Below are 13,017 nucleotides of genomic sequence, written 5' to 3' on the forward strand. Positions count from 1 at the left end.
TTGGGAAAACCTCGTTACAAGAGTACCTTTCTTGTTTCGGCAGGGTTAAAGCTGGTTCGTGATGTGGGTTATTTTGCCTTTATATATTAAGGCTATACAAGAATACATATATGTAAAAGAATAATACTTATATATAAAGAAAAAAGAACTTTTTGACTTGGGTAGTGCAGTTTTGTGCTGCTGGCAGAATAGCAGCACTAATCTGAAGTGAAGGAGGGTTTTGCTTTGGTTGTCAAATCCCGAGTCTCCATTGCTGTTGGACCCTTGACTGCACATGCTGAATGCAACATGGTTTTTAGTTAGGTTTTTCTGCTGTTTATAAGATTTAATTATCTTATTTTGACAGAATATTGTTGTAACTTTCTAGAAGCAGCATATCTGTTTAATGTGTTTGAAGATGTTGTGTTTAAGATACCTTTATAAAAGAAAGGAAGAAAGCAAAAAAAGCCAATAATTAACCAAAAAACCTAACTCTGAATCGTGTGTTAGTTAGCACTAAATTTAACTAAGATCATAATCAAAGATGAGAACAGTATTTAGATGGTAATGCTAATTTTTATTACTCCAATGGGATTCATGTTCAGTGAAATACTGATCGGCTTATAAAATTCAAGGTTACTTTTGTTTCCCTATCAGCTTTATCAATTTTTAACTTCTGTAACTGGATACAGAGGGGATTGTATTTTAGCATTATGGTGACTAAACTAGTCCAGTGAGTTTAAGAGAACAGTCACATTGTCAAGCTTTGGAAATGTTGCTTATGATGACGCACATAAATATTAGAGTTAACTGTGTTTTGGAACAGAAAACATAGGTGATTTATTTGTGTTTAGGCAGCCTGTAGAATAGTAATCCTTTTGTCCAGAGGGGAAAGAAAAAATCAGCTGTGTTTAAACTGCTCTTAGTTGTTGAACTCTTTAGTTTTTATTACAATGACTGATAAAATGTAGGCCGCTTCCAATAGCGGCTGTACAAAGTCTGTCTCTTTATCCTGAACATGATTAGGGGATTAAAAAAAAATGTTGGGAGATGGGATAAGGCTTTATTAAAGAGGAAAAGAAACTCTTACCCTATGTTAAGCTGATATGGGAACTGTTTTCAATTGGAAGATATTTTAGCTTTGTTCTTAGAAATATGAAACCATTTAATATGGTAAATAATATTTAAATAGTCATTTCCTGCATGCATTTTAGCATAGATTTGGTGCACCTTTCTTTAGAAGTACGTGTATGTGCTTAATCTGTAACTCAAAGTCTTCTGGTGTAGTTGTAACAGTTTACAGACCTTCTAATTCCACATTTGACTTGATGGCTGGATGGGGGAGTGTATTTGTGGGTGCTGGCATCTGAAGGCATGGAGACATTGTGTGTAAAAAGAGTTAAATAAGTGATTTTGTTTGCCGTAGGAAACACCAACGAAGGAGCTGGGAAGCCGTGGGATAGACGTGAACGGGGAAGGTGCTGGCAGCTCTCCTGTTCCATCTTCCAGTCCTGGTTACTTAAACAGATTTGCAAATTCAGAAAGCTCAACTGATGAAGAAGGTGCATGAATATATTTATACACAGCAGGGGCCAAGACAATTTTATGCACAGCCTTTTATGAGAAGTCATTAAACTATATGTGATCTGTAAATTCACTGGACGACGTTGGCTTCAGTTTTGTGTCCTAAGCAGACACTGCATCTGGGCTCAGATTCCCTTGTTCCTGAGGAGCAAAGCTGGGATGTGATAGTGGTTGTTTATGTATTGATGTGTCCAAGGTATCCTGAAAGGCAACCAAACTGTGGGTGGCAAATCTTTGTGTTTCCCTGGGCTAGAACCCTGCCCAGGGCTACAGGTTTTGTTTGGGGTTAATGCAATCTTCCAGTCTACTTGTACAGCTCTGGGTGACCTTACATGACATTACTGTAATGCTGCTTTTTTCTTCTTTTTTCTTTTTTTTTTTTTTCTCCCCAAGGTGGGGGTTTTGAGTGGGACGATGACTTCTCTTCTCCAGAGCCATCCTTTATATCCAAGGCAGCTAATAGTCTCATTGGTTCTAAACCACCCCTTCAGCCATCAAAGTACTTCTCTCCACCTCCACCTTCCCGGACTCTTGATCAGAACTGGTCACATTCATCCCCTTATTCCAGATTCTCCATCTCTCCTGCAAACATGGCAAGCTTTTCTCTTACACACCTTACAGATTCGGATATAGAACAAGGAGGTAAGTGATTTAGTTATAATAACTACTTTAAGGATACAAATTAAAATTGTTATGTAAAGATAAAACTAGCAGATACAACGAGTCTTGTTGTATTTTAAATACCAAATATAGAAGTACATTTTTAAAACCATAAAAGTTTGTCTGGTCTTGTGTTTCACTTAAGACATAGTTTTCCATGGAGATTGAGTTTATTTGCATCCAAGTTGCTACAAAACTGTGGTTGAACAGCCTATGGAACATTTACAGGACAAGCTCAGTTCTAATGTTACAAACCCCTAGTGCTGTATATGGATAAATGAAACCTCTGCAATCCTGAAGCACTGCTGTTACACCTGCCACACTGTGGCAGTTACTAATCCTGGTTATTGCTCTGTCTCAAGTCACAATTGTGTTTTCATTGCACAGGATGAGGATGCCAGGAACGTAATGTTTCTGCCATTATTGTGTAAGCTCGTTTTACAGTTTAGTTTCTTTTCATATTGCTTTTTAGACAGTGCATTCTTGACATTCTGTCCAGAATTGCAGCATGTTTTCTAGAGCTGTGAATAGGATAGCTTCTGTTAGGAGAGCCAAACAATCCATTCAGAGCAATAACTGAGTACTAGCAGTATTTATTAACGGGCCTTCTTGTGAGTAACAAAAAGCTTTTTTAACCTTTGATACATTTTTGAGGTTAAGAGAAGCAAAAATAAGCAGACTTGAATCTGTCTGGCATATTATTAATCTTGATAATACACTGCATTATTAAAAATAAATATTACTGATTGCAGAGCCTTGCTAATGGTCAATGTCTATAAATATGTAATCAGTGCTATATGGAGTTGTATTGTTCTTGTATTTTGCTTATTGATTAGATAGTGTTTGCTGCTTAGTAACTTACAGATAAGAGAGAATATTTTGGAGATCCTACATTGCCTTATGTGTCCTAAGAAGTGACATTGAACTGTGTGATTGAAGCAGATGTCTATGAATAAATGAACCAAATGTTTACAGTAGTTGAAAGTGTAGGGAAAAATTAACCAAAACTTAGAAGTGCAAAACAGCAGAATAGCAAGAGTCTTGCAAAGAAGAAGTGGGGGTTGTGCAGATGAATCTCACTGTATCTTATGACCTTTCCTCTACTAATAGGAAGCAGTGAAGATGGAGAAAAAGATTAAATCAATTTAAACTTGCTCGGACTCCATACATAAAACACACAGGCTTTGTGTTTGAAACTTCTTTATCTAAACTCTGGATCCTCCTGGAGTAACACAGGTAATCAAGAAGTACTGAGAAATGAAAGTGAACACTGAAAGCAATGTTAAATCAGGACATTAATTTGAATGTGTATTTAACTTTGTAATGTATTTTTAAATCAGTGCAATTTTGCTTTTCATTGAAAAACGATTCTGCCGCTGTTTTCAAGTACTTGAAGTATTTTTCAGATAACTTAAACAAGTAAAGCAATTACACTACAGTCTGGTTTATGTATGAGATTGTATAATATTCTTTTTATATTTTTCCATGTAGTTCATTATCTATTTGAACATACACCTGTTGTAGAATTGTGTATAACTGTCCTGTGCAACAGGTGGCTGTGTTGATGGAACTGTATGAATGGTAGTTGATCAGTAGTGAGCCATATTTATTCGAAAAGATATCACTACATATTACTTTGCTTATTACAATTGCACTATGGATTATTCTTCCTTTATTTCCTGATGATGTACAGAATCAAAATCTTAAATCTTTCAAGGAAAATAAGACAAGTTGAATTGGCCCAGTTATCCAGTTTAATTTGTCCTTTTTGTAGCCTTTGCTATGCACGGTACTTGTAAAACGTACATAACTTCTGAGTATCACGTTAGACTTGCTGAAATCTTATATTCAGTACCATTTCTAAAATGATAATGGTTATAGAATGGTTGTTCGTGTTCATGTTTTATAGGAAACTGGAAAAGAATATATGATATACTCTGGAATTTTTAGATGAAAGAGATAATGTCTCTTAATTCCTACATATGATCCTACTGACTGCTTAAACTGTAATAGCATCTGACTATATCACAGTTAAGGGCCTTCCAGTTTTTACTACAATTTCTGCCTTGGAGAAAGAGGAGGAAAAATTGGCTGTACAAAACTCTGGAATTTATGAATCTTATAAAAAGACTAATTTCAATAGACTGGATTTGGGTACACTTGGCCCTTTGGTTGTACATTCTGTGAATTTTGAAGCTCACTCTTCTGCTGCCTGCAGATCGAGGCTCCGTTCAGAGGCCTGTGGTAAATCTACCTCTTGGTGACGTTATGACAATTAAGATTCTGATTAGTGGTTAATGCCCAGTTTTGCACCTGTTATAGGGCCAAATCCATTTAAGATGTCTGCAGAGCTCCATGGTGCATCCTGAACAAAGGGTGCAGTACAATAGGTTTGCTCTGAAGCCTGTAGGGAAGAGACTACAGTGTGGGGGCTTAACCTTCCTGCTTTACCATGCATTTAGCTGAGTTAATCATTTAAACTGCTCGGAAAAAGATATCCTTAGTTATTACTCCAAACTGAGTTCAGCTGAGAAACAAATCCCTGACTTCTTGGAATGCCTTACGCAGTTGCAGATCTGTAGGGAACACTGATAGGAACAGTTTACCTGGCTTTGTATTTGTTTACCTGTACTAAAATGCAAATGTACTGAGATACAAAGTACTTTGTATTTTAGTGGCTGCTTTGGCAGGGCTTGAGATAATGGTGGTCCAAGTGCTCTGTGTCCAGATCCAGTCACCAGAGAATTTTCATTATTTGAAGATGGGAGGACTAGATATTTTCAGATGTGTGATTTTTTTTTTTTTTTTTTTAATACCTCTGTGTTAATTTTGGTTTCTAAGTATGTTTTAAAAATGACAGGAATATGTTAACTACTTTTTTCCAATGTTATTTAGCCCTTAAACCAGAATGGCTTCCATACTGATTAAAAGGGAATGATTTAGTTATCATGTTGTTTGAAGTTGCCAATGAATTGTTGAGATATCTTTTTCTGATGAGGCACTCAGGTTCAGAGTTAGTCAGAACTGTTCTTCAGTATGAAGTGAAGAACTGAATTTTCCTAAGGACCTTTCCCAAAACATTTTTTAGAAGGCAAAGTCAAGTAGTTCTTAATACAGGCTTACAGTACTGTAGAGGGTTTAAGGAAGCTGTGCGCTACTGAAAATATTTTAAAATGTTGGTAATAGACTTTGTGCACAAATTATTGCCTAGAAATTCCATAATTCCAACATTGAACTCCTTGATACAGCTAGATTTAGGGTATCTCATCTGTCTTTAATTCTCACCATAGTAAGAATGAAACTCTGTAATGGTCTGCAAAGAACATGTGGGCTTGTCTGCCTTGCATGGTGAAAAACCTGTCAGACCTCGAGTTCAGCCTTAATTTTGAATCATTTGATTTAAAATATAGTCCTGGGTTAAATAAAAGCTTATGCTCCAGAATGTTGTAATTTGCTTGTGCATTTTGTTTCTTGTAATTCTGGAAAATCAGACGTTTATCTTGCACATCAGGAATTTCCTTTGCTTGATGGAGATCTAAGATTTTTATTCTTTACCCAGGTTCAAAGAAAATATTATACAGGAAGTGAAAGTTTACTCCTTTGTCCAAATGGACTCATTGCTAATGAATTGCCAAAGGAGCATTTTTTTCCAAAACTAGATGTGTATGATATTAAGCAAGGTTATGTCCTTTTTAGCTGTACAATGAAGAGAAAGAAATATTTAAAGTTAACTCGCATCACTTAAACATGAATTTTAATTTCAGTAATCCAGTAGGCTGGATTGCAATAATATAAACTGTCTTTTGGGGTAAAAAATTATACTTAAAGATCTGATCAACTACTAGCAATACTTAAATATCTGCCTGGCAGTCAAGTGGCACAATGAAGATGAATCAATAATTCCAACATGTTACATTATAACGAGGGGATTTGTTCCAAATCATTCATTACACTCTGTGTAATTTCTTGCACTAGCTACTTAAGCCTGGTCTCCGTTTTAGAAGTACATGTATCTATTTTCAATGGTTTATTATGAGGACTGGTTACAGCTTAATTCCTTCTCTAGTAGAATACCTGAATTGTTTGAATAATGAAGGCATTGTCTCAATTTGGCTACTAAAGGTATCTAAAAGATCTGATTTTTCCCACCTAAAGAAGTTTGTTTAAACATTAGGATCTGTAGTGAGAAGCCAAGAGAGCAACAAGAGTGTCCAGTTTCAGTGGGAACACCTGTGCTCTCCCAAATCCCCCAGCTGCAGATACACTGTGTATAACTGCATTTATGGAAATTGCTATTTTCCTGGAAATTAGGAGATTTAACATTTTTTTTCATATCCTTGTTGATGCACTAATGAAAGCCATTTAAGCCTCATTCTTTTTATCAGTATTTTTAGCAGATTTTTATGTAATACTCAATCTTTCATGAGGAGGCTGGTTGGTAGAAAGACTTGTTTTTGCAATTAAGCACTATCCTAAAATGTCAGCATTGTCAGGTGTCAGTGACTTGGCTATTTGTGTTGGAGTTGGTGAAAGGTGGAATCCAAGTACATTAGCCTTATAAGAAATAGCCTTAAATAAGAATGGAGTGTACAAAATTACTTCAGCTTTAAGTCATACACAAATATCCTTGTATGTTAATGGTTTTGGTACAAAATGGGAAGAAATCTAGAGGAGAGTCAAACATCATATAAACTTATTGAAAATAAGTATTTGTAATACCAGCAGCCTGTTTTTCAGAAACTTGAATATGACTTACAGTTAGTTTTGTTTATGAAATTGTTTGAACTTGCACAGATGTAGGTGTAACTTAAATGATAAATGGTACTGATGTGTGTGTGTATATATAATGTTTAATTCTATTTGTAAATGAGAAACTATGTAACAAAATCATAGGTATGAAGTTTTCCTATTGTAATTTAATACAGGTATGAGGTTTATGGCAATATATCATAGTTAATGAAATTTCAGGTCAAAATGTCTTTAAATTGTGTACATTTTTAAATTGTAATTTCTACTGTATATTGATTATCATGCATAGTGTGATTCAAGAAACTGCTTGTAATTTAAAAATATTTAATATTAAAAATAAAATACAGTTATATATTTATAATCTCTTTGTCTGTTTGTTCATTTTTAAACAGATGCCAGCAGTGTAGTTCCAGTGTAAGATAAATTTATTAGTGTCCTGAGGTTGAGAAAGTTCCAAAAGCTCAAAGCCACAGTCCCAGCAGATGAGTCCATGGTAAATAGTGTAGTCACCTTTCATTTCTTCCAGTATCATCACCCTTGTGAAAATGTCAGGTAAAGTGTGTACACAGTCAGTAGAGAAGCAATAATTAAAACCGAAATAGTGTAATTCTGGATACTGAATATTGCTTTAAATCATAGAATTAAAGATCTGTGGGAAGAATGGGGATTTGGAATTTATAAATTCAGAAAACAGGTTAATGATGTTTTCTTGGTGTTCATTGAATTTCTTTCTAGAAGACTTGCTTTTGCTTGGGTTTTTTCAATCTAAGTGCATGTGCTGAATGGACCAAAAATCTCCAGTAAATAAGTGTAGTACTGGTGTGTAAAGGGAGCTCCTTTGCTGAGATACTGAGGCTGTTTCAGGCTGGGCACTCGGTGGGGCAGGAGGAGAGTGCTGATTTCCCTGCTATCCCGGAGGGGTGGGATAGTCCGGGCAGTGTGGATGGAGGCGCTTGTGGAAGCCCCCACCTCACATCGCAGCTGTTGAGTGCTGGCACCTGCTGTGACCTGGGAATGAGAAACTGATATCAAGATGACTTAACTTCATTAGGTAAAATATAACTACTGGGCTGAAATTTGACCAAGGCAATGGTCATTAATGAGAACAGATGTAAAAGATCCCATGGCACTAAATTGGTCACCTTATATAGAGCTTATTATCAAAGAATTTGAGAAGTTGGAATCTTTATGAGCAGCAAGTTCTCAAAGGGAGGGCAGTGCTGTGTCTGGGGGTCTGTGTCACAGGGGTGCTGTGACAACTTGCACAACAGAGCTGAGACAGACTTTGTCCTCCTCCAGCCGGGGACACTCCACCTGCTGAAGGAGGTACAGGGCCGACCCCTCCTGTGGTGACAGAGCCGTGCCTGGCTCAGTGTCAGGGACACCCACGCTGCCGCAGCGCTGCCGAGTGCTGCCTCCCCGTGCCTGAGTCCCCTGTGGCACCCCGAACACGGACGGGAGCCTTGAACAGGGCGCAGTGGCCGTGCCCGGCCCCTCGGTGGGTGCCCGGGGTGCGGGCCCGGCCCGTGCCGCGGAGGGACCGGAGCTCGCCCCCGCCCGCCCGCCGGGCCCGCCCCCGCCGCTAAAGCGACGTGTCCGGGGCAGCGCCGGCAGCTCCGGCCGCCTCTGCCTGCGGGCTCGGGGCAGCGCCTGCCCGGGGCTCCTCGGGCCAGGGGCAGGGCCTGGGCCCCTCGCAGGCTCCTGCTGACAGACCCGGGCTCGGTCGAAGGACACGCAGCGTTCGCTCCCTGTTGCCCCCACAGCCCCTGCTGCTGTTCCTGGCTTCCTCTGGGCTCTGCCGCGTTGCCCCTTGGGCCCCAGGCACCTTCTCAGCAGCTGGTAGAGTGGTAAGTCACAGAGGATGGTTGCCAGCCCTGGTAGACGGCTGCAGAGGGTGTTAAATGTGTTGGTATTTGGCTGCTCTCTCTTTGGTTTCTCTTGACCACTCCAATCTGTTGCTGCTGATCCCCCCACAATCTGTTTGCTCCTTGCACACTCGTACCACCTCTCTGGGGCTCCCAGCAGCTGAGCTGGGGCTCTGTAAGGTTGCTTCTCCAGGTAACAGCAGTGGCAGTCTGAAAGAAAAGCTCAGCACCTTGTTTATCCCATGATAACCCATTCGCTTTTGCCTAGCCTGCAGTTTACAGACTACTTTGCTCTCTCAGTTAGCTGAAGCTTCCTTTCTCTTGGATCTTTTTCCAGCTTTCTCTCCTGGCTGCCTCCATGAACCCCCTCTTCACCAAGTCCTGTGGGCTGTTTTCTTCCAAGCAGCAGCTCTCCCCAACAGTGCTTCCTGTGCTTGGGCAGGGAAGCTCCCTTGCCTCTGCGATGTCCTGTAGCTGTCCCTTTTCTGCCAAGTGAGTTACACAAAGGGTCCAGAACAAGCCCAGTGCTTGCCTTTGGACCTGTTTTCTCACAGAAAGTACCTCTGTGTCTCCAGCATTTTTTTAGGCTCCCACAACACAAGCTGCTTGGTGCTGTCTTTCAGCTGTCATCACCTGGGTGCTGCCCTAACCCAGCTGCTTTGTGAATTCCTGGTGTCTTTGGTAGTAGGGAACCTGGGGATGGCCAGAATGCCCTCACAGGCAGAGAACTGAGTCACTGTGCAAGCCGAGCAGCTGAGCATGGCTCTAAATAATGAGAAATGAGACAGGAGGTGGTGTTTACCACAGCACAGCTGGGAACTGCCACCACCTGCTCCAGCTAAGGTTGATGTCTTGTGCTGGGACAGTCTTGCAGCTGGGGTTAGTTTTTGGTTCTTCTTTTTCTTTCATTTTTTATTGGCTCACCAACTCTCAGGCTGCTCCTACACAATAGTATTGGCATAAAATATATTTTGTTTTGACCAAACCTTTTTATGACTACATGAACTGGAAGACCATGGAAGAAACATATTTTGGGAATGTCTCTTAGTAATGTTGATCACTGGTGTTAGAGGCAGGGTTGCTGTGATGCTGTTGTCTTCAGGTGTAGTGTGGGCACAGAATCTGGGCTGGGGGGGGAGTAAAATATCAGTGCTGTCATTAATGCAGAGGAAGGAACATTGCTGTGTCTTTCTGGATAACTTGGAAAGCCTGCTCTGCTGCTGTTGATCTGGGGCAGTAACTGCAATTAAGCCCTGCCTTTATCGGATTGTTGCTGTAAGAGGGAAGTGCTTTTTTTGTGTGTGTGGTGGGGACTAGCCCAGAACACAGAAATGCTGCAGCTGAAAACACGTGGCTGGCTCGGAGCTTCTCCCTGAGGGTGTGCCATGTTTCCCTCTAGTGGACTCCTCGCACAGTGGAAACCTGTGCCTACAAAAAACAATTACCAGGAGTCAAGGAGAAATTACTTTGAATAAGAGCCTGAGGGTCAGTCTAATACCCCCCCATAAGCCAGCATATGCACAATGAAGTGGTGCATGGTTTTATTATAACGTGGGGTAGTGAGGAGCTGGGAGACAACAGCAGCATATGAGATCAAACAACAGAGGCAATGTTACCAAACCTAACTGACTGTCATACTGTGCATATTTTTTGAGTTGTGGTTCACTTCTCTACAGAAAGACTGGATCAACTTGGAGACCATTTTCTCTTATGTACAGTGATAAAGTAAAAATCTCTCTGCTATGAGGCCTGTTTCTGAGAAAGCAGAGGCATCTGTTTTTCACTAGTAGGTGATTCACTGCATCTTTGTTCCACTGGTTCCATTCACTTGCCCCCTGCTTCCTCTGCAAGCTCTACTCCCAGCTGAACATTGGTGTTATGTTTTTACAGCACACTGCTAATTAATACCAGTCCATCCAACAAAACATGAAGACTAAAACCAAAGGAAAGAAGCAAAGGCAAGCTGTTGACAAAGAAGCATTTTCCGAAGAGCCGGCAGCGAGAAAAAAGGAACTGGGGAAATGCTTGCGACGCCAAGAAAGGAGGAATGGGGGAAAGAAGGAGAGCAGCAAGATCCCCACAGCCAGAGGCAAGCGTCCTTGGAGCAGTAAGGACAGGCTTTTGAGGAGACTGGAAAGCAACGAGCGTGAGAGGCAGAGAATGCACAAGCTCAACAACGCGTTCCAGGCCTTGCGGGAGGTGATCCCTCACGTGAGAGCTGAGAACAAACTTTCCAAAATAGAGACCCTCACGCTGGCCAAAAATTACATTAAATCCTTGACCTCCATTATACTCAATATGTCCAATGGACACTTTCCAGCAGTGGAAGGGATGGGGGGAGCCTGGGGATCCAAATTGTACCAGCATTATCAACAGCAGCATGGGGAAGATGACCATGAGGAACATCTACAGAAATATTCCACATAGATTCATAACTTCAGCCAAAACACCGGCTGCCACCTACTACTGTAATTGTTTTTCCTTCTTACATCACAATACATGTCATTACCTAGAGGTTTAAACCCTCAGAGTTTTTCAGAGCATAGTGAATGTGTTTGTGTGGTGTGCCAGGGTCTGGAAACCTATCCTGTAGCACTGGAGTTGACTTGAAAACAGTGATTTAGTAGCTTCTGAAAATTACCCTACCTGGAGTAGAGTGAGTTGAGCATTTAAGGTCTGTGTCACCCAAGTTCTTTGGAGTTTGTTGAGAGTTTGGTTGTAGCTCTGTTCATCAGCCTTTCAGTGACTCATCTCCCATGCTAAAGAGAAGATTAAAATTGATGACAGCATTTGACTTGGTGACTGAAGTGGCACATATGGAAAATTGGTCACCAGATCTGAATATTTATCTTGATATTTAACTTCTGTGGATCTGCCCTGATAATTCTGAACCTTGCAAGGCATAAAAATACCTGCTGATGCAAACATCTGCAAAGCTTTCTTAGATTGTAAGCTCTCTAGAGTAAGGACAGTTCTGATCTGCATTTCCAGAGCATCTGGCCTCGTGAAGATTTTCTTTAGTGGGTGTCTGGGTGCCATTGTAATACAAATAATAAATAAGGGACAAATGACTTATTTTTGCCAAAACAATGATAAAAATGCTTTAGCATAGTCTTAAGTTAGACAATGCTCTGGCCAATATAAATTATTTGCTAATGAAGCCTGTGACATGATCAGGTTCTTTCCATGTTAGTGTTAGATTCTGATACTATAAAACAATAAATGAGCAGAAACTCTTCGGAAAGGAAAATGAGCTCTTTTTTTCCCCTCCCCATATCCCCTTCTGTGGTGAAAAGTTTTATGTCACAGAGGAACTCTCATTTCCTCTTGTATTCTCATACCTGGGGCACCTGAAGCTGGGGTGGCCTCAGTTGAGAGTGTGGTGCCCATGGAGCCCCCCTGTTACAGCTCCCCCTCCTCACATGCCCCGTGGAACAGGAGGCTGCTGCTTTGTGCTGTGGATGGCACAGGAAGCATTTGGCACCTCATGCATCACTCGGATTGATAATGGTTTGTGGTATGGTCCTTTTCCTGCAGAGGAAGGCTGTCCAAGGAGGAATGGGGGCTGAGGAAGGATTAATCAGATCCATCACAGAAGGGTTGTGCTGCACTGTGCAGTTTGTAGTTTGCTGCAGCACAGCTGAGGGGGTGACAATTTAAATCGGAGTGAAAGGTGAGGTTGGCAAGGGATGTGAATTATCTTTCTCCACCACAGCAATCCATAGCTATGATGTAGAACAACACAACAGTTTATATCTGTGGTTGCCTTACTGGAGAAAACATTTGGATCCTGCCTCAACCCAGCACTTTCTTAGTTTTTGAACTGTTTTCACATTAAAATAAATGTGTTTAAGCCCTTCTTGTACTCAAGTGTTAATGAAAGTATTGCAGAGTCTCTTAGAGATTTAACTTGTCATTACAGTGCTGGATCTTACTCCATTCACCAGCTGCCCCCTGTGTGTGAATTAATCTTCACTGTATTTACACTGTCTGATCACAGTGGGGTCAGTCAGTTACACCAAGGCTTTTTCTTTCAGTTGTTCCACTCAGCACTTTTCAGGTAAGAGATGTTGACGTTATTTGGTTATTTCTCACCCTACAGGTCAGTGCAAACTGTGGCTCTGCATGTCACACAGTAAGTGATGACTAAGGACTTGTAGATCATGGTATTTTTTTGTAG

General features: G+C 40.7%; 2 protein-coding genes across 6 annotated transcripts in view; both read left to right on the top strand.

Annotated features, from left to right (window-relative positions):
- The window catches only part of LMTK2 (lemur tyrosine kinase 2), a 41,403-nt gene extending 34,070 nt beyond the window's left edge, over window positions 1–7,333 (top strand). Inside the window, exons 12-14 of the mRNA XM_042036848.1 lie at window positions 1,406–1,541; window positions 1,957–2,205; window positions 3,334–7,333. Coding sequence (XP_041892782.1) covers window positions 1,406–1,541; window positions 1,957–2,205; window positions 3,334–3,362 — 414 coding nt within the window. The 3' untranslated portion in view covers window positions 3,363–7,333. The remainder of the gene's footprint in view (window positions 1–1,405; window positions 1,542–1,956; window positions 2,206–3,333) is intronic.
- Window positions 7,334–7,368: 35 nt separating this feature from the next.
- BHLHA15 (basic helix-loop-helix family member a15) lies at window positions 7,369–12,076 on the top strand. Of its 5 annotated transcripts, none has more exons than XM_042036854.1 (3): window positions 8,555–8,819; window positions 10,514–10,627; window positions 10,728–12,076. In XM_042036854.1, exon 3 carries the CDS (start codon window positions 10,764–10,766, stop codon window positions 11,262–11,264), a length of 501 nt encoding a protein of 166 aa, XP_041892788.1. In that variant the 5' UTR covers window positions 8,555–8,819; window positions 10,514–10,627; window positions 10,728–10,763; the 3' UTR covers window positions 11,265–12,076. The 5 variants fall into 5 exon arrangements, with proteins under 5 accessions (XP_041892791.1, XP_041892788.1, XP_041892790.1 ...); XM_042036856.1 differs by having other exon boundaries at window positions 10,514–10,623; window positions 10,701–12,076; XM_042036853.1 differs by having other exon boundaries at window positions 10,514–10,623.
- Window positions 12,077–13,017: the final 941 nt, after the last annotated feature.

The sequence above is a fragment of the Corvus kubaryi genome, unplaced genomic scaffold (assembly GCF_017639235.1).
Source record: "Corvus kubaryi isolate FWS band 111438036 unplaced genomic scaffold, C.kubaryi_AGA036_p1.0 37387, whole genome shotgun sequence".
Classification (NCBI taxonomy): domain Eukaryota; kingdom Metazoa; phylum Chordata; class Aves; order Passeriformes; family Corvidae; genus Corvus; species Corvus kubaryi.

What these genes read in the sequence shown, in the direction of transcription:
- BHLHA15 (XM_042036857.1), top strand. Translation starts at nt 10,764, where the DNA reads ATGAAGACTAAAACCAAAGGAAAGAAGCAAAGGCAAGCTGTTGACAAA.